This window comes from Ipomoea triloba, chromosome 4 (assembly GCF_003576645.1).
Source record: "Ipomoea triloba cultivar NCNSP0323 chromosome 4, ASM357664v1".
NCBI lineage: Eukaryota > Viridiplantae > Streptophyta > Magnoliopsida > Solanales > Convolvulaceae > Ipomoea > Ipomoea triloba.
The window spans coordinates 3,267,282-3,287,643 of NC_044919.1; the positions used below are offsets into that span (position 1 = coordinate 3,267,282).

General features: G+C 40.5%; 4 protein-coding genes and 1 long non-coding RNA gene across 5 annotated transcripts; 3 read left to right on the plus strand and 2 right to left on the minus strand.

Moving 5' to 3' along the window:
• The first annotated feature begins 164 nt into the window (after window positions 1-164).
• Window positions 165-2,905, plus strand: LOC116014910 (protein RETICULATA-RELATED 4, chloroplastic-like). Its single transcript, XM_031254868.1, has 8 exons — window positions 165-779; window positions 877-945; window positions 1,429-1,560; window positions 1,655-1,708; window positions 1,799-1,843; window positions 2,096-2,235; window positions 2,430-2,555; window positions 2,637-2,905. The coding sequence occupies exons 1-8, from the start codon at window positions 261-263 to the stop codon at window positions 2,683-2,685; spliced, it is 1,134 nt and encodes a 377-aa protein (XP_031110728.1). The 5' UTR covers window positions 165-260; the 3' UTR covers window positions 2,686-2,905.
• Window positions 2,906-3,977: 1,072 nt separating this feature from the next.
• On the plus strand, window positions 3,978-6,595 carry LOC116015471 (subtilisin-like protease SBT3). Its single transcript, XM_031255546.1, has 2 exons — window positions 3,978-5,748; window positions 5,852-6,595. Exons 1-2 carry the CDS (start codon window positions 4,143-4,145, stop codon window positions 6,547-6,549), a joined length of 2,304 nt encoding a protein of 767 aa, XP_031111406.1. The 5' UTR covers window positions 3,978-4,142; the 3' UTR covers window positions 6,550-6,595.
• A 413-nt stretch (window positions 6,596-7,008) lies between these two features.
• On the minus strand, window positions 7,009-9,696 carry LOC116016578 (subtilisin-like protease SBT3). The gene is made up of 2 exons (XM_031256909.1): window positions 7,937-9,696; window positions 7,009-7,833 (listed from the first exon to the last, which is right to left on the minus strand). Exons 1-2 carry the CDS (start codon window positions 9,543-9,545, stop codon window positions 7,142-7,144), a joined length of 2,301 nt encoding a protein of 766 aa, XP_031112769.1. The 5' UTR covers window positions 9,546-9,696; the 3' UTR covers window positions 7,009-7,141.
• A 1,864-nt stretch (window positions 9,697-11,560) lies between these two features.
• On the minus strand, window positions 11,561-14,365 carry LOC116016579 (subtilisin-like protease SBT3). The gene is made up of 2 exons (XM_031256910.1): window positions 12,561-14,365; window positions 11,561-12,372 (listed from the first exon to the last, which is right to left on the minus strand). The coding sequence occupies exons 1-2, from the start codon at window positions 14,143-14,145 to the stop codon at window positions 11,681-11,683; spliced, it is 2,277 nt and encodes a 758-aa protein (XP_031112770.1). The 5' UTR covers window positions 14,146-14,365; the 3' UTR covers window positions 11,561-11,680.
• Window positions 14,366-16,845: 2,480 nt separating this feature from the next.
• On the plus strand, window positions 16,846-18,386 carry LOC116015249. The gene is made up of 2 exons (XR_004097583.1): window positions 16,846-17,173; window positions 17,802-18,386. It is a non-coding gene; the product is annotated as an uncharacterized LOC116015249 (long non-coding RNA).
• The last annotated feature ends 1,976 nt before the right edge of the window (window positions 18,387-20,362 follow it).

A 20,362-nucleotide genomic window follows, 5' to 3' on the forward strand; every position in this document is an offset into this window, starting at 1 on the left:
TGTAATTCTACAAGTGAATTAGAATTTGTGGGAAGTATCTGTAATTACAACAATTCTGAGGGAAAATTGAGCAAAATTGGGTGCGTTAGAATCTTGCATAGTTGCATTAATGTGATAGAGTCAACCTAGTAATACAGCCACTTAAAACAGTTGATTTCCAACCACTAAAAACTACCAAAACCTGTCACTCTGCAAACCAGAAGGTATCAGGGAGAGGAGAGGAGAGAGTAGAGGACCACCGCTACGCGCCACCGCTTCATATGGCGTTAACACCCACCTCTCACATCTCATCTTTCTCTTTCACCCGATCACCACCACCACCACCCCACCGTCACCGTCTTCTTACCTTTTCATCACTCTCCATCTCCCCCGCCACCAATTTCTCCTCCTCTTTATCACTCCTACACCCTGCCACTCCCCGCCCTTCATTCCGCTTCTTCTCCGCTTCCAATGGCGGCGCCGGCGGCGGTGACAGGGGTGGCAGTAATAATGGCGGCGGCGGCGGAGATGACGGAGATGCTGGGGATAAAAACAGAGGTGAGGCGATCATGGCCCTGGCTGATTCCGGAAGATCACTGGATAGCTTGCCAAAAGACTTGGCCGCCGCAATCGAGGCCGGGAAGATTCCGGGGACGATAGTTCACCGGTATTTCGAGCTGGAGAAGTCGGCGGTTTTCCGGTGGCTGCTCAACTTCGGAGGGTTTAAGGAAAGGTTGCTGGCCGATGATCTTTTCTTGACTAAAGTTGGAATAGAGTGTGGAGTTGGAATCTTCACTAAGGTCTCTCTAAACCCTTTTTTTTCTCCCATTCTTCTTTATCACATAATACGATCAAACACCTCAAAACTTCATTCCATATATGTTGTTCATATTGCAGACAGCTGCAGAATTGGAAAAGCGCAGAGAAAAGTTCTCCAAGGAACTGGATTTTGTGTTTGCTGATGTGGTATGATCACAAAACTATATCTATTTGCTAGAATTTTTTTTGAGTGATTAGGGAAATACGTAGTCATTATCTAATGGTCCAGCACCGTCTTGTAACTCGTGGACAATGGCTCAAATCAAACCAAGAAGATTAATAGGTTAAGAGTCAACTTATAACTTTGTGGTTAATAAATTAATATACAAGAGCTTATATGGGAGTTCTTTCCACTTTTGGTTCCACCACTATATAATTATTTTCACATTTGGTCCATCCTATCTAATTTCTGGTCACCATTGACTTATCTTAAAGGTAAAATTGTCATTTTCTATTATTATTTTTTTTCTTGAAATTAATAGTCGGGACCAAATGTGTTTATGGTCTCATAGTCGTGCGACCAAAAGTTGAAAAAGGTTGCTTACATTATGCAAGTTTGCGATTTCATTCTATTGGTAAGAATTACAGCAAGCATTACTCTGACCTGTGTGTGGAAGATGAGCATTTCAGGTTATGGCCATTATTGCAGATTTCATGCTAGTCTGGCTTCCTGCACCAACTGTTTCTCTCCGCCCATCTCTCGCCATTGGTGCTGGACCTCTCAACAAGTTCTTCTACAACTGCCCTGATAACGCATTTCAGGTTTCCATAAAACCCTTAGTATATATGTTTGAATGTGTAAAAGAACCTGATATAGTGTGAAGCTGATACGCGGTTACTTTCTGTATTTTCCCAGGTAGCATTGGCTGGTACATCCTATTCATTTTTACAGAGAATAGGTGCTATAGTGGTATGTTTGTCTTTTGAAAATATTTCAGTAGATGTACTATGCTCCTGCTTTCTATCTTATTCAATTCAACGAAGCTCGAATTTCCTGCAGAGAAATGGAGCCAAACTGTTTGCAGTTGGCACTGGTGCATCTTTGGTAAGCAAAAAGACATTTCCTTTTGCTAAACCCCTTTGATCTTTATAAGTGCAATCCTCAAATTGTATATTGTTGGGCGGAGGCCTGAATGGCCAAACCTAGCACCCTGCTTCTCGAAAATGTGGCAGTATAAGGAAATAAAGTTGTGCATTTGCTACTAGCTATAGCTTTTAGCGCAGTAGTAAGCACTTGATCCTATTCTGTAGCAGCGTCTTGCTCTTGGTGGAGTTACGTCTTGCCATCGTTTTGCAGGTTGGTACGGGCATAACGAACGCGTTGATTAATGTGAGGAAGGCGTTTGACAAGTCGTTTGCTCTTGAAGCCGAGGACCTCCCCATACTAGCAACCAGTGCAGCATATGGTGTGTATATGGCTGTTTCAAGCAACCTTAGGTATACTATTTCACAGAAGTTTAATTTGAATCTACTCTCAGCTTCTTACAATTCTATGCTTTCCATTAGACTTCTCGAATCCCTCCTCGTCAATTCTGTGTTAAGAGTTCCATGTTAAAAAATAACAGAGAAACATATGAGTTTATAAGGTCATGATTTAGTCTAGCTAATTGATTGGATTCAATCTTAAACAGGTACCAAATCCTTGCGGGAGTGATTGAACAGAGAATATTGGAGCCCTTACTACACAACAAAAAGATTGTGCTGAGTGTGATATGTTTTGCAGTCCGAACAGGCAACACCTTTCTGGGGTCATTGATGTATGATCTGATCTTCTTTTTCGGTTTCATGCTCAAAGCTCTTTCTTCGCCTTCCTAATACTTTAAATCTGTATCTGCTAGGTGGGTCGATTATGCACGCTGGGTTGGAATCCAGAAAGAACGAGAATAGAAAAGGGCGTCTAGGAACCATGACAGCCTGCTGTGATGTATGTTCACTGTGATCAGTTGTACAGAAATTTTGTTTGCTTATGATTTTGTTGTTCTTATTGTGAAGCATGCAAAAACTGAGTTGGAGCAATCTTAGCTGATGTGCTTTTCAAAACTTCCTTTTAGATTTTAATGCAGCAGATTCTGGAAAGGCTAAATGAGAGTGTGAATCTCTTCTTGAATTGGTTTAGTAAATGCTAATGAACTCATTGGGTGAACGCTACCATAGGACGATCTCAATTTAGGCTTAGAAAGCCTCAAGCTTAGGCCTTACTAACCTAAGGCGGCAATTTATATCGTGGATATTACTTGATTTATGTTAGGAGAGCATCCAAGTTGGCAAGAGAGATAAGAGGAGAGAGAGTAAAAAAGGTTCCTCTGCAAATGAAGTCCATGGAACAGTAACCGAAGGCAAATGATCCATCAATGTTGTGCGCGTTTCGCGCACATCAGTGCCCACTCGGGCGCGTGCACGGCATGTAGGCGCGCTTGACAACCTAATTATTATTTTTTAAACCTTATTTGTTTTATATTGTTTTTTCCTCTCATTCCATTTTCTCTTTTCTAACGACACTTACAAAAATTTCTCAAAAATTGCGAAACAACCCTACTAATAACGATGCTCTAAGGCCAATTCAATCTCGAATTGGCTCTTCGCCACCTCTACACTTATAGGGCATTTTGGAGTTCTGTGCTAATTTTGTGGAAAGTAGTTGCCTTGTTCTTAAATTCCCTTACTAAGTTTGGATTTCAAATGGAATTAATCATTTAATTTCTTTGATAGGTTTCTTTTTTTCTTTTAATTGAAATGGAGGAAAAATATTATTACAAATACAACTTCTACATCAAGGACAACAACAACCTATACAACATTAGATCGTGTGTGGATTATAAACATAAGGGACATTTTTAATATACTAAAAATACGTTATTTTTGTATTGAATGTATTGTATATATAAAATAATATGATTTACATACAAAAATTCCAAAATATGTAAAGACTTTAGAGATGACAAAATTAAAGAATATACTCATCCAAAGTAGGCAATTCAATATGAGAAAACTTGAGCGGAGAACCTTAGTCATCCTCTCAAAAGGTGCCGAAAAATCATGTTAAACAATGTGCTGAGCCATGATGACACATGAGGGCTGCCTATATCCCCAACACTAAAGATTGGCATAAAAAACAAGCAAGACAACGAAGCAGCATGCAGCATCATTCTGAAGGGCTGCCGGAGGTAATAAACAATATATGTAATGTAAAGAAAGATGATTTGCGCTGCCATGGATGAATTTTATACTCTTCCCAACAATGGCGAAACCCGCCGCCTCTTTTTACTTCAATTCTATCCACTTTGACCATTCTCTACATAATCCTCTGCTACTCCCTTCTTCACTCTCATCACCCACTATCCAACATGACTTCTTCATCCCTTCTCCCATGGCTTCTCTTAGCTCTTCACCTTTTCCCCTCACCCTTATTAGCCCACAGATCAACCTACATTGTCCATATGGACAAATCCTTCAAGCCCGCCGCTTTTCCCACCCACCACCACTGGTACTCCTCCGCCGTCACTTCTTTACACGCCGCCCGCCGCTCCTCTCCGCCCAAGCTTCTCTACACTTACGACAATGCGCTTCACGGCTTTAGCGCTGTTTTATCCGAAGATGAACTTCAGGTCTTGAAAAAGTCTCCGGGATTCGTTTCGGCTTATAAAGATCGGACCTTTGAGCTCCAAACCACGTACACGCCGGGTTTTCTGAAGCTTAATTCCGGAACGGGGCTATGGCCGGCGTCGAGGCTCGGAGAGGATGTGATAATAGGCGTGATTGACTCCGGGGTTTGGCCGGAGTCTAGGAGCTTTAGAGACGACGGTATGCCGGAGATTCCGAAGAGGTGGAAGGGGGTTTGCAAGGAAGGAACAGAGTTCAATTCTTCGTTGTGTAACAGAAAACTGATTGGCGCTAACTATTTTAACTCCGGAGTTCTCGCCGCGAATCCCGGGATTAATATCCCCATGAACTCCGCACGTGACACCGATGGACACGGCACGCACACGGCGTCAACCGCCGCCGGAAACTTCGTCGACGGCGTTTCCTACTTCGGCTACGCGCCGGGGACGGCGAAAGGAGTGGCGCCGCTCGCGCGTGTGGCGGTGTACAAGGTCAGCTGGGACGAAGGGCTCTTCACCTCCGATCTCCTCGCCGGCATGGACCAGGCCGTCGCCGACGGCGTCGACGTAATTTCAGTTTCCATAGGCGTCCGTTTTGTTCCCCTGTACGAAGATCCCATTGCAATTGCGGCTTTTGGGGCTATGAATAAGGGCATTCTCGTCACCGGCTCCGCCGGCAACCGCGGTCCTAGCGCCGGCACTCTAAACAACGGCGCTCCTTGGATTTTGACCGTGGCTTCCGGTTTAACCGACCGTTGGTTCGCCGGAACATTGACATTGGGGAACGGATTAAAAATCAGGGGTTGGAGCTTGTTCCCGGGAAGAGCAATAGTGAGGAACGTAAATCTGGTTTACAATAAAACAATTTCTGTTTGCAATTCATCGGAATTGGTAGCCCAAGTCCCTAATCCGGGATCCACTATCCTCATTTGCGATAAGCCGGAGATAGAAGCCTCTTCCTTAACCTTCTCTCAGGCAGAATACATCTCCGATGCCGGAATCCGTGCTGGTATTTTCATCAACGACGATCCCACAATTTTCCGGTCGACTAGATTTCCCAACCCCGGAGTCTTCATTACCCCCAAAGAAGGGAAACAAGTGATTAGATACGCCAAAACTGCTATTGATCCGCGAGCTACTATTACTTTCCAGGAAACAATTTTCGGGAACAAGCCGGCGCCGACGGTGGCCGCCTCCTCTTCCAGAGGCCCATCTCCGAGCTACCTAGGGATTTCGAAGCCGGATATCTTGGCGCCGGGAGTGTTGGTCTTAGCCGCCTATCCACCCAATAGCTTTGCGGTAAACATTGGAATCAACATTCAACTAGGCACCGATTATTTTCTTGAATCAGGTGATATAAACAACTCGTATATTTCATTAACAGAGAACGAGTATATATACACAATTATATCATAGGAAATAACAAAGACATTTATTTTATTCTCTAATATCAGGGACGTCCATGGCTTGTCCACACGCGGCCGGAATAGCAGCCATGCTGAAAGGGGCACATCCAAATTGGAGCCCTTCCGCCATCAGGTCGGCCATGATGACCACCGCTATCACCCTAGACAACACCGGAAAACCAATCAAAGACTCCGACATCAACGCTGCCGCCACGCCGCTGGACATGGGTGCCGGCCTGGTTGATCCCAACGCCGCACTTGATCCCGGCCTAGTTTACGACGCCACCCCTCAAGACTACTTGAATCTCCTCTGCTCCATGAACTTCACAGAAGCTCAATTCCAAACCATTGCGAGATCTTCATCCTCAGCCTCCGATAACTGCTCCAACTCAAATCCGGATCTAAATTATCCATCCTTCATTGCTCTGTACTCCCCTGAAGGAGATAACGACTTGTTGGTGCAGACATTCAAGAGAACTCTGACAAATGTTGGTCCCGGTGCAGCTACGTATAAGGCTAAGTTGGAAGTTCCCAGGAACTCGACAATCTCAGTGTCTCCGAAAACATTGGTGTTTACGAAGGAGGAGGAGAAACAGAGCTACAGTTTGACGATACGATATGGAGGTGATAAACATCAGACTGATCAGAGCCACAAATTCGGCTCCATTACATGGGTAGAAGTGAATGGTTATCACAAGGTCAGGAGTCCAATTATGGTGTCATCTCCAGTAGATCTCTGGGAATGAAGTTGAACAAAACCTCAATAACTTGACAAATAATAATTCTTTCCACAGCGTCAACTTTTTAGTTAAATCTTGAAATTTTTCCATATTTTGTCTCAAATTTTTCTCCTATTTTCTCTTTCTTTTCTTTGAGTCATACTCTTTCATATCCCTTACACATTATGGGAGTTACCCTCCAAGATTTATATGGTATAATTATGAGTATTTATGGTCTTAATTATTACCAAGTTGGGCATGTATAAATACCCTTGAGAAGGGGAGTTCAAAGACTTTTTAGCACTCTTAAAATCAACGCCTACAATGACACTAAACTAAGCATCCACAAATGGTTGAGACCCTATTCACAGTAAGTCAATAATACCATATTGTTTTTTTTTTTTTTGAAAATAATACCATATTGTTAAAGTTCAATAAAAAAATGGAATATTTATTAAAACAAAAAAAAAAAAAAAAAAAAAAAACTGAAAAAGAACACTTAGCATAAAGTATATATGTGCTCCTTCTTGTGTTCCTTTCATTTTGTTTATTCGGAACATTTAACAGTTAACACCTCAGTACAGGACAACATAAGCACAATGATCTTGCTTATCTTCATTCATTCCCAGACCTCTACTGTATTTGACACAACAATTGGACTCCTAACCTTGTGATTCCCATTCACTTCTACCCATGTAATCGAACCAACATTCTTGCTCTGATTATCATCGCCTCTGTACCGTATCCTCAGACTGTAGCTCTGTTTCTCCATCTTTTCCGTAAACACCAATGTTGTAGGAGACACTGAGATTGTCGAGTTCTTGGGAACTTCCACCTTTGCCTTGTATGTAGCCGCACCGGGGCCAACATTTGTGAGAGTTCTCTCGAATGTCTGCACCATCCAGTCATAAACACCGTTATCTCCTCCAAGAGGGTATAGAGCAATGAAAGATGGATAATTTAGATCTGGGTTAGGATTGGAGCAGTTGGTTGTGGCTGATGATCTCGCAATGGTTTGGAATTGAGCTTCTGTGAAATCCATAGAGCAGAGGAGATTCACGTAGTCTTGCGGGGTAGCGTCGTAAACTAGGCCGGGATCGAGTGCGGCGTTGGGATCAACCAGACCAGCACCCATGTCCAGCTGCGTGGCGACGGCGTTGTCGTCGGAGTCTTTGATTGGGTTTCCGGTGTTGTCTACTGTGATCGCGGTGGTCATCATGGCGGACCTGATGGCGGAAGGGCTCCAATTTGGATGTGCCCCTTTCAGCATGGCCGCGATCCCGGCCGCATGTGGACAAGCCATGGACGTCCCTGATATTAGAGAATAAAATAATGTCTTTGTTATTCCCTATTTCTGTGATATAATTGTGTATATATACTTCTGTTAATGAAATATACAAGCTGTTTATATCACCTGATTCAAGAAAATAATCGGTGCCTAGTTGAATGTTGATTCCAATGTTTACCGCAAAGCTATTGGGTGGATAGGCGGCTAAGATCAACACTCCCGGCGCCATGATATCCGGCTTCGAAATTCCCAGGTAGCTCGGAGATGGGCCTCTGGAAGAGGAGGCGGCCACCGTCGGCGCCGGCTTGTTCCCGAAAATTGTTTCCTGGAAAGTAATAGTAGCTCGCGGATCATTATCAGTTTGGGCGTATGTAATCACTTGTTCCCCTTCTTCGGGGCTAATGAAGACTCCGGGGTTGGGAAATGTAGTCGACCGGAAAATCCCGGGATCGTCGTTGATGAAGATAGTAGCTCGGATTCTGGCACTGGCGACGGCTTGGATTTGGGAGAAGGTAAACGTAGGCTCGTCTATCTCCGGCTTCTCGCAAATAAGGATAGTGGATCCCGGGTCAGGGAGTTTGGATACCAATTCCGATGAATTGCAAGCGGAAATTGTTTTATTGTAAAGCAAATTTACGTCCCTCACTAGTGCTCTCCCCGGGAACAAGCTCCAACCCCTGATTTTTAATCCGTTTCCCAATGTCAATGTTCCGGCGAACCACCGGTCTGTCAAACCGGAAGCCACCGTCAAGATCCAAGCAGCACCGTTGTTTAGGGTTCCGAGACTGGGACCGCGGTTACCGGCGGAGCCGGTGACGAGAATGCCCTTCTTCATAGCCCCAAAAGCCGCAATTGCGATGGGATCTTCGTACAGGGGAACAAAACGGATGCCTAGGGAAATTGAAATTACATCTACGCCGTCGGCGATTGCCTGGTCCATGCCGGCGATGAGGTCGGAGGTGAAGCTTCCTTCATCCCAATTCACCTTGTACACCGCCACACGCGCGCGCGGCGCCACTCCTTTCGCCGTCCCCGGCGCGTAGCCGAAGTAGGAAACGCCGTCGACGTAGTTCCCGGCGGCAGTGGACGCCGTGTGCGTGCCGTGTCCATCCGTGTCCCGCGCGGAATTCACGGAGATATTAATCCCGGGATTCGCGGCGAGAACTCCGGCGTTGAAATAGTTAGCGCCGATCAGCTTTCTGTTACACAACGAAGAATTGAACTCTGTTCCTTCCTTGCAAACCCCCTTCCACCTCTTCGGAATCTCCGGCATACCGTCGTCTCCAAAGCTCCTAGACTCCGGCCAAACGCCGGAGTCAATCACGCCTATTATCACATCCTCTCCGAACTTAGACGCCGGCCATAACCCCGTATTCGAATTAAGCTTCAGAAAGGTAGGAGTATACGTGGTTTGGAGCTCAAAGCTCCGGTCTTTATAAGCCGAAACAAATCCCGGAGACTTTTTCAGGGCTTCAAGTTCCAATTCCGATAACACAGCGCTAAAGCCGTGAAAAGCATGGGCGTAAGAGTAGACAAGCTTAGGCGGAGAGGAATGGCGGCCGCCGTCTAAAGAATTCACGGCGGCGGAGTACCAGTGGTGGTGGCTGGCAAAAGCGGTGGGCTTGGATGACGTGTCCATGTGGACAATGTAGGTTGATCTCTGCGCCGACAAGGATAACGGGAAAAGGTGAAGAGCGAAGAGAAGCCATGGGAGCAGAGAATTGTGTGAAGCCATTGGGTATTGCGTCAATGAAGGAAGCAAAGCAGCGCATGTTATAGGTAGTGTTTGTTTGCTTGGTCAACAATGGGGGCGGCGGCGGCCTCCGGCACCGGTGGCCGGAAGAATAATTATCTGTCAGTGTAGGTATTGTAGCTTTGGATAGATATAATGTGCTGGCACATTTTAATCACTCAACTTCTTCAACTGTACACTTTTAACTAACATTATTAGAGTAAGCTTAAAAGTTTGGCTCTAATAATAAATTAATAAAAATAGCGTGATCAGATGAAAGCAATACTTTTTTTTTCAAAAATAAAAAATAAAAATGAAAGCAATACTTAAAGCCACAAGTTCACTGTCTATTGACAAGTGGGATCTAACACTTTTCTTGATTACAATTTACAATATTCAATAGGATGTCAATTTAAATTTGTTCTCTTAATATCAACTTAAATTTACTTTGCATAGATGGATACAATTTTTCAAGATGATAATGGACATTGAGTTGAGGTGAGTAAAAGTAAACCTACAATGAGGTAGGTTGGATGAGAGTTTTAAATACAAAATCTCCGTAGAACAACTCACTAGTTAATTCTACAAGTTTATATGATTAATTTTTTACTATTTTTAGTTCTATACTAATAATATTATTTAAAAAATATTAATATTTTAGTTATTATATTTGAATGTTTTAATTATTTTATGTTTTAAAATAACTAGTAAATTTTATAATTTTATTATGTGTAAATTACATAAATGTTATTATTTTGCGATGTCCCAAATACATACAAATCGATGGGTCAGATCGTATTCAGGTCTCTTTACAATCTACTTGTTGATTTAAGTCTTAAGCTCGATGAACGGCGTGAGGTCAGAGAATTCCGAGCTAAGGTGTGGTATGTGAAGATGCCAAAAAATCTCATCTCCTCGCATTAAATGTGGTATTTATAGGGGGGAAGGAGATACATGACGGGCTCTCGACATGCTTAGCTTGACACGCGTCCCACATGCAATCGACTAGCTCGGAAGCAACACTATGATACCAACGTGTTGCAATATGCCTAACTCGGGCAGAACCTCTCGACCTAAGAAGGTCAGTGTCGACTCTATGGCGGAACGAAGTCTACTATTGAAGAAGCATTTGCTCGGGTTTCACACTTAGGTCGGGTTGCTCAGCATCTTTAGGTCAATCAAGATTGAGAGCGATTCATCTCAGTCAGTGATCGGACCTAATACCGAGCAAGTATACGGTATGTATAGATAGTTATACCCGGAAGTATTCTCCATAACTTTTTATTGATGAATGAATATTCTCCCTCACTAGTAATAGAAAAAAAAAACATACCATTCCAACCATATCCATACTCTCTCTCTCTCTTTATGTAATGAAAACATGGACTGGCACCATCTGGTATAATTTTCACTATCACCAACATTACTTGTTTTTATTCGATTTCGAAAAACTTCTATACATTATTGGTATAATTGATCCAACATAGCAAAAGAACTTTAATGAATATAATTACTACCCCGTATAGTTTACTTTATTACATATCACCCAACATGAATCTTAAAATAAAAGCATTGGCTTTATAGATGTTTATTATAGAAAACTCAGAGTATAAATAATTTGGTAGAATATTAAGAGACGTTACAGTGATTTTTATTGAGGTTGAAAGTGTCCATATCGGTCTTTTTTCTTTTATTTATTTGCTTTATTTTATAGTAAAAGAAGTTAAAAGTGACTTTTAGTGAAAAAAAATATTTATTCCTAACCCATGTATGATTAAATAATTAACTTGCTATTTTCAAAAAAAAATAAAAAAATTAACTTGCTCGCATGGATAGCTCATTTGGTCATTGAAGTTTGAGAAGAAAGATCACAACTTCTTGTGCCAAGTAAGTAAATGTAGTATGTGTTCAGTTGAGACCATAATTTACATTCTTTCAAATGTTTTATTGAGCCCTTGGGTTGGAGATCCAATTTTTTGGGAAGAAAGTACGGGGTAATTAACTTTTATGGTGCAATAATGACCTTTCATTGAGAAAATTTAAATTGACTGTTATTGCAGAATTCTTGATTTAAATCCCAGTACAGTACAACATACGTGCAATGATTTAAATAGTTGACACAACATTGCTGCTTATATTCATTCCCAGACATCTACTGTATTTGACACAACAATTGGACTCCTAACCTTGTGATTACCATTCACTTCTACCCATGTAATCGACCCAACATTCTTGCTTTGATTCTCATCGCCTCTGTACCGTATCCTCAGACTGTAGCTCTGTTTCTCCATCTTCTTCGTAAACACCAATGTTGTAGGAGACACTGAGATTGTCGCGTTCTTGGGAACTTCCAGCTTTGCCTTGTATGTAGCCGCACCGGGACCAACATTTGTGAGAGTTCTCTTGAATGTCTGCACTATCCAGTTATAAACTCCGTTATCTCCTCCAAGAGGGTATAGAGCGATGAAGGACGGATAATTTAGATCTGGGTTTGAGTTGGAGCAGTTATGGGCGGCTGAAGATCTCGCGATGCTTTGGAATTGAGCTTGTGTGAAGTTCATGGCGCAGAGAAGATTAACGTAGTCTTGCGGGGTAGCGTCATAAACTAGGCCGGGATCAAGCGCGGCGTTGGGATCAACCAGGCCGGCACCCATGTCCAGCGGCGTGGCGGCAGCGTTGTTGTCGGAGTCTTTGATTGGTTTTCCGGTGTTGTCTACTGTGATCGCGGTGGTCATCATGGCAGACCTGATGGCGGAAGGGCTCCAATTTGGATGTGCCCCTTTCAGCATAGCCGCGATTCCGGCCGCGTGCGGGCAAGCCATGGAGGTTCCTGATATCATAGAATAATGCCTTTGTTATTTACTGTATAAGACCTGTCTCATGAGTTTCAATAGGTGAAACAGATAGAATATTTGATTAATGAATCAAATTTTTGAAGATGATACCAGTCTCACAAATTAAGACAAGAGGTTTTATAATCAAATATATATGTTTATATATTTCATAGCCTTTTATCACCTGATTCAAGATTGTAATCGGTGCCTAATTGAATGTTGGCTCCGATAGATGTGGCGAAGCTGTTAGGCGGATATGCGGCTAAGATCAACACTCCCGGCGCCAAGATATCCGGCTTCGAGATTCCTAGGTAGCTCCGAGAAGGGCCTCTGGAAGAGGAGGCGGCCACGGTCGGCGCCGGCTTGTGCCCGAAAAATGTTTCCTGGAAAGTGATGGTGGCGGATGGGTTATCGGCGGATTTGGCGTATTTGATGACTTGTTTGCCTTCTTTTGGGGTGATAACGGCGCCTGGGGTTGGGAATGTGGTGGAACGGAAAATCCCTGGATAGTCGTCGATGAAGATAGCGGCGCGGATACCGGCGTCCGTGACGTAGCGCATTTGGTCGGAGAAACCGTCCTCACTCTCCGGCTTCTCGCAGATGAGGATAGTGAATTGTGGCTCAGGGACTTGAGCCACCATTTCCGATGAACTGCAAGCGGAAATTGATTTGTTGTATAGCAAATTTACGTCTCTCACCAGTGCTCTCCCGGGGAATAAACTCCATCCCCTGATTTGTACCCCATTTCCTAGCGTCACTGTTCCGGCGAACCACCGGTCTGTTAATCCGGAACCGACCGTCAACATCCACGGCGCGGCGTTGTTTAATGTTCCGACGTTTGGACCGCTGTTTCCGGCGGAGCCGGAAACGAGAATTCCTTTCATCATAGCGCCAAAAGCGGCGATTGCGATGGTGTCTTCGTACAGGGGAATGAAACGGTAGCCAATGGAAATAGAGATGACGTCGACGCCGTCTGCGACGGCTTGGTCCAAGCCGGCTAGGAGGTCCGAAGTGTAAGCCCCTTCGTCCCAGCTGACTTTATACACCGCCAAACGAGCCCGCGGCGCCACTCCTTTCGCCGTGCCGGCGGCGTAGCCGAAATAGGAGACGTCTTGGACGTAATTTCCGGTGGCAGTTGACGCCGTGTGCGTGCCGTGACCGTCAGTGTCACGTGCGGAATTCATGGAGATATTTATCCCGGGATTCGCGGCGAGAACCCCGGCGTTAAAATAGTTAGCTCCAATCAGCTTTCTGTTACACAACGAAGAATTGAACTCTGTTCCTTCCTTGCAAACCCCCTTCCACCTCTTCGGAATCGCCGGCATGCCGTCATCTCTAAAGCTTCTAGACTCCGGCCAAACGCCGGAGTCAACCACACCGACGATCACATCCTCGCCGAACTTCGACGCCGGCCATAGCCCCGTCTCCGAATTAAGCTTCAAAAAGCTAGGAGTATACGTCGTTTGCAGCTCAAACGTCCGATCTTTATAAGCCGAAACAAATCCCGGCGACTTCTTCAACGCCTGAAGTTCCTCCTCCGACAACACAGCGCTAAAGCCGTGAATCACATTGTCGTAGGAGTACACAAGCTTGGGCCCGCCGCCGAGAGAATCAACGGCGGAGGAGTACCAGTGGTGGTGGCCGGAAAAGGCGGCGGGCATGAAGGACTTGTCCATGTGGACAATGTAGGTGGATCTCTGCTGCGCGGATAACGGGAAGATCTGAAGAGCAAAGAGAAGCCATGGGAGGAGAGAAACTGGAAAACCCATTGGATTTTGAAGTAAAGCCGAAGAAGAAACGAAATCAGGGGATATTATTATAGGGTTTGGTCAACATGGAAAGAAGTAAAAATCGGCGGCCATTCGCCATTGATCAAAGGTTGTTAGTTTAATCTGTGTCGGTGCGCTGCAGCCTTGGATTGATCATAGATAGCACCACACTCCAAAGGTGCCTTTTTCTTACTATAATATCAAGTTGTCAACTTGCTACTGCCCTTAACATTCTTTCAAATTCTTTAATATATATTTTGTCATCCACTTTATTCCCCACCATATAAAAGTAATTGAGATCCTTAGTGTTAAAGGCATATGTTACAATTTTTCTCATTCACTCGAGTCCTAGGACAAGTTGAATCTCATGACCTCTCATATGAGAGAGTCAATATATGTCATCTGAGCACAAAGTGTTTGACAGTATATATATATATATATATATATAATGTCCTAACGGCTTCTTGCTTAACTTCCCACTGAATTATCTCAATCACATTGCTGTTATCCATAGCCAATTTGTCCACATCAACCAAGCACATAAAGCATTAGAAAAAGTTGCATATAGTATACATAGTGCATCAATCATGGGGGTTTCTTGTCTCTGTGGACATGTTGACATGTTGTGAGGTGATTTCAAATCCTATCATAATAATTAAAGGGCCACATGCATGCAAGGTGGGCCGTGCCATCTTAAATGGCCTCTAGATCAGATAATGTTTGTTGACCATAAGCACAAGAATAGCCATTTGTTTGTAAATTATTGACGGGTTTGTTTATCCTCAAATATTAATTTAAATACGTTGATGATATTTAAATAAGAGAAGTATGAGGATAAGTAATTAAGAATAGTTGTAGTATTATTCTACTACTAAAAGTGTTTGGTGAGCCCAGAACTTTGAGTACAAGTTTAGAGCACTAAATAATATTCTTTTAATTTGTTACGAATTAGATTCTTAATAGGTGTGAGGAATGGGTATTTATACAATAAAATAAAATGCATAGATAGTGAGACAATCACTTGAACAATATGATAATTTGGTAATACCAAAGACCAAAGTGACTTCTTGTTATATGAGTGACGGCAATGACACAAGACATTGAATTGAAACATGTCTTGTCATTTACTCCGTATTATATTTGATGAAATGTACGTAGTCCAATTGTCTTCCAAATCTTGGGCCCGGACAATTCATTATTTGATAATAATTATTTAATTAGTCCAAAAGATTGAATTAAATACAGTTATCTCAACAACTATTATTTTATTTAAAAAATAACAATATGTCAAAGAATTTATAGTCTAGTGACACCTGACATTAAAAAAATAACAATATGTCAAAGAATTTATAGTCTAGTGACACCTGACATTAAAAAAATAACAATATGTCAAAGAATTTATAGTCTAGTGACACCTAACATTAAAAGAATAACAATATGTCAAAGAATTTATAGTCTAGTGACACATGGCTGGCTGGTTACACTCCCATATGGAATGGGTGGATTCGAGTCTTAGTGAAGCGATAGTTATGAACAGATACTGCATTGTAATATAGTCAGTAGTACTAAAAAAATATATTGCTATTTTCTTTTCTTTTTCTTTTTCTTTTCTTTTTTATTTTTTATTTTTTATTTTTAGGACACCTACTTTTTAAACCTAATCAATACATAGATGTTGCCGTGGGGACATTTCTGTTGATTTTCTTAAAGATAAGGAAATTGATAAGCTTGGAAGCTTTAGGCAGCAAGCAAAATTTTGAATATTACGTCTTTAATATTAAAATATCTAAATCTTCATCAAATATTCAATCTATATCTTCATCAAATAGTCAATCTAAATCTTCATCAAATATTCAAATCTAATGACAATTGAAATGTCAATTATAAAATGCATATAGTCTTCATGCAAATAAAAACACAAATTCACAATTAGAAAATGTCAATGAGGGGCGGGGGATGTCTGTCCCTAACTAGGAACGAATACTACTAGTTTATCATCTGTCTCTGTTTTCTAAAATTTTCTGCCTTGAGAGAAATTGTCATTCTTAAATTTGATTAAAAAAAAAAAAAGGAATCTTATGAGAGACTTCTCTAAAACATGAAAGTTAACTTGGGCTAAGGTTTACAAGTCCAAATAATTTGATTTCAAATTGGGCAACAAGTCAATGACAAATTATTCTGATGGACATGAGCCCAAATTACTCAATTTACATATTGAATGTTCACAATTTATACGAGTCCAAAATATACAATTTACATACTAAATGACTAAATGTTCACAAATTATATACTAAATGTTCACAATTTAAATTGTAAATATTCAATATATAAATTGTGAACATTTAGTATGTAAATGGACACCGGTCCACCCTTACAAGATGAACTCGAGTCCATGACATAACTATTGCAAGTAAATCTACACAACAATTTACTTCACTATAAGTATATCTAATTTTATTTTCTATTCACAAGCAAGTGAAGCAGCATACATAACAGGACACTATAATTGGAACACAAATTATAATTTTAAAATTTTATATAATTAAATTTTCTCAAAAAAAAAAAAAAAGTTGTATTCCATATTCTGGAAATTTAATACGGGGAGTAATATGTTTCAAAAAAATACGGGGAGTAATAATTACTATATTTATATTTAAAAAAAAAAAAAGAAAAGAAAAAGTGATGGGTGGAGTGGTGGGTTTTGGAGATCCGGACCCGGCTTTTCCAATCAATTTGGGAAATTAGAGTAAAAAGCCCTAGTCTGAAATCTCAGATTGTAAGCAAGTAAAACCCTAGCTGCAGCAGGTAGGGAGAAAAATTCGATCAAAACCTTCAAAGACGACTTTAAAAGGTGATGTTTTCAAAGGCCAACAGAAGAAGAAGTCCGTCCATCCCTCCCAATCGCCATGAAATGTCCATACATATGCCCTCTATGTAAATTCATGTGGTCCTGATGAGAAGCTATTTTCGAACTTGAATTGAAGGGAAGAGAGGTGTGAAATCATCGAAAAACACAGATGTGGATCGTGTAAGTTTCTATTCTTTTGGGTTTCTTGTCAGTCCGTTGGCTTTCTTTACGTGAATACTATTGGGCTAATAGTGTTGATTTTCGTTACTTTATTGGCTTTTCGTGTATGCATTTGATCGGTTTTGGATGAATTGCAGTTTAATGTGCTTTATATATACTGAAAAATGTAGTTAATTTGCTGATAACTTTTTCAAGAGTACCAAAAGACGGAATTTCCAGGAAAATAGATCAACACGTGAATTTCAGTGTGTAAATGAAGCTTTACAAGGTCCTATTTATACATAGTAGCTAGGAAACATAGCCACAAGATTCAAAATTTGAAATCAAAGGCTAAGACAAACATTCTCTATCTCCCTCTTGATTTTCTCTAACGAAGATGATATATGCAACATTGTGGGAAAAAAAAGTAAAGGATTCCCTAATGTTCCCCCATTCTTTTAGTATGAAATCATCCTCACTTTTTTGTGATCTGATTTGGAGGGATCTGCTTGTTTGAGATGCTGTTTACTTGACCTACTTACTGATTAGGGAAAAAAAGATCAAAGTTAAAAGAATGTTTCATAGAATGTATATATGCTTTTGGATTTGCATCAATTAATTGTATGATCCCTTTTTTGTTGTTGTTCAGGAGCTAACCAAGTTCATAAATAACTGCAATGAAGTAAAAGCTCCTATTATTTATTTATTTTGGATAACAATGAATACTCGCAGCCACTACCCAATGGTGTGCATTGAGTAAATCCCACCTCATGACTCTAGTCAATAAAGGATCACAAGGAAGTAAATCACCTTAAATTGCCCTAGTCAATAAAGGATCACAAGGAAGTAAATCACCTTAAATTGCCTATAGTTAACCGGCTCAAACCAAAAAGCCCAATAGGCCGCTCTCACTAGGGGAGCCGAACTTGAAACCTTGTGGTTACAAAGTCAACAACTTAACTAACTTAGTTGGGTTGTTAAAAAAAAAAAAGCTGCTACTATTGCTACTAAGGATGGTGGTCGGTTAAGCATAGTTAAGCCACAGCCAGAGTCCTCCAATGCAGCAAAGTGGATTCTCATCAGCTAGTGGTTTAAAAGGAGCAAAGGGAGCTATTTACTGTATTTACTGTTTACATGTAAAAGCCAAATTTTGACCATTTTCATAGTGTTAAAAGCTTTGTTTTAGAAGCATGTCCTGTTTCCATTTCTATGAAAATCTCTTCTGCTGTGTTTATCCTTCCTGGTCTGCTCTTCATTCAAGTGATGAAATTCCTGAACTAATTTTCCCAATCCTGGGAATTCTTCAAAGTTTCAATATAATCCTATACAGTTTCCTTTTTCTTTATATTTTATAGACAACTTAAAATTGGGAAATACCGAAACACTATCATGTGCTTTGCCTTTTATCTTCTGCCTATCCTGTGTTCAACAGCTATGGTCTTGTACTATTTTTTGGCAGGTGTGTGAAGTGTGAACCACTGAACCCCTTCACTTTTATACAATAAAAATGATTTGGGTCAGTTCTTTTTATACTTTTTGTCATGATGTGCTGAAGAATGTTATTATAAATATATTCTTCTACCTCATCTTGTCTGCAGAGTTATCCGTTGCTGACTGTGTTTGGCTAGGGTTAATTCAGGGGCTGTCTCCTACCTAACCGTTGGACTTCTGGGTAGTTGTTCAGGGGAAAATGCAGCCTTATGTTATTGTTCTATTTTGTATACTTTAGTTTATAAATTTTATAAATTAACTTAAAACTAAAAGCTTAAAATTTAGTAATTACTCCCATTAACTTATTTTAAAATATTATTTAAACTCTATTTTGTAGAGCTTATTTTAGAGTTTATAATTTATTTTAAGTATACAAACATAAATTTGATTAATTCGGGGTTAAATTGTAACTTGTATTACTTATAATATAATAATAATAGTATAGGAAAATCCTTAGTTACATGTTTAAGGTATCTGGATGTCTGGTCTGCTGAATATGCAACATCTGTTGCCTATACATAACAAAGGCGGTTACACTGTAGCATTTGGAAACTTGTATATGTTTCTAGAGATCAATGTTTCTTCGTACATCTGCCTCATCCGTCAGTTTCAATACTTATCTTTATGACGATGAAGAATTTGATGGAAGGAAAACCGTTGTCGTCTCATTTTTAATTACTTGTACCAAAGCTCTGCTCCTATGTTCTTACTAAGTCAAAAATAAATCACAAAAAGCTAATTAATTAAATACTCATATTAATTGTTTAATCAAGTCAAATAATTAATAGTGATCAAATAAATTAAAATTAACTAATAAGTTAATTAGTTAACAAAGACGATCTAAGTATAATTAAACGATAGTAAAATTGGAAACTTTTTAAATTAATTTATAGTCAAATTGTAAGATGATGGTACTTGTCACGAATCATTTAAGATGATGAAAATTTGATGCAAATTTTTTTTCTTACAAATTCTTATTACGCCTAGAATTGCTCGCACCTTCAGGGAGGTGCCTTACACGGCCAGCAAGCAAATTTGATAAGGTGGTTCCAGCACAACCCACATACCTCACCTTGACTTCACATCTCTGTCGTTGATCTAGTCAAAGAAACGGTTATGGCTCTTAAGTAACGGTTGCGGGAGACGTGAGTGCAATAACTAGTTTGAATATGATAGAATTATTTTGTAGTAAAATTATAATTTTATATTACATATGATAATTGATTAACTAAGATTATTTTAAGAGATAAGAGTTAAATATGTTTTTAATTTTACAAGAAAGTATAATTAGGCTTACAGGTGTAATTAAACAGTTAAATTTATTAAAATCAATTAAATGAATACGACGTTACTAGTTGTTGTTGATCGTCATCGTTCAAAAAAAAAAAGACTGGTTGTCTTCTTCTGATCGACGAAGAAGATGGTTGCCTTATTCATATAAAAGGCCACCAAACGAGGTCACCTTCTCAAATGGGAGAAGGTGAATAGCTGGTTGCTTTTTCCAATTGAGAAGCGACTGGTCACCTTTTTTTCAAAGAAAACGATTGGCGACCATTTATTGGTCGTCAATTTTCGTTTGAAGCATCATCGAAACCCTAAGGACTTGTTCTTATAGGTTACTAACCAATTATTAGGTCCATATGCACCAAAATGATAAGTTGAAGTGTTTAATTGTACTTTTCATAACTTCAATGATCTAATTACACTTTCATATAAAGT

Bases quoted from the DNA above. Each gene is read 5' to 3' on its own strand.
- LOC116014910 (XM_031254868.1), top strand. From the start codon at position 261: ATGGCGTTAACACCCACCTCTCACATCTCATCTTTCTCTTTCACCCGA. The intron at 1,709-1,798 runs GTATGTTTGTCT...AATTTCCTGCAG, and splicing joins AGAGAATAGGTGCTATAGTG to AGAAATGGAGCCAAACTGTT. The intron at 2,556-2,636 runs GTATGATCTGAT...TGTATCTGCTAG, and splicing joins ACCTTTCTGGGGTCATTGAT to GTGGGTCGATTATGCACGCT.
- LOC116015471 (XM_031255546.1), top strand. From the start codon at position 4,143: ATGACTTCTTCATCCCTTCTCCCATGGCTTCTCTTAGCTCTTCACCTT. The intron at 5,749-5,851 runs GTGATATAAACA...CTCTAATATCAG, and splicing joins CGATTATTTTCTTGAATCAG to GGACGTCCATGGCTTGTCCA.
- LOC116016578 (XM_031256909.1), bottom strand. From the start codon at position 9,545: ATGGCTTCACACAATTCTCTGCTCCCATGGCTTCTCTTCGCTCTTCAC. The intron at 7,834-7,936 runs GTGATATAAACA...CTCTAATATCAG, and splicing joins CGATTATTTTCTTGAATCAG to GGACGTCCATGGCTTGTCCA.
- LOC116016579 (XM_031256910.1), bottom strand. From the start codon at position 14,145: ATGGGTTTTCCAGTTTCTCTCCTCCCATGGCTTCTCTTTGCTCTTCAG. The intron at 12,373-12,560 runs GTGATAAAAGGC...CTATGATATCAG, and splicing joins CGATTACAATCTTGAATCAG to GAACCTCCATGGCTTGCCCG.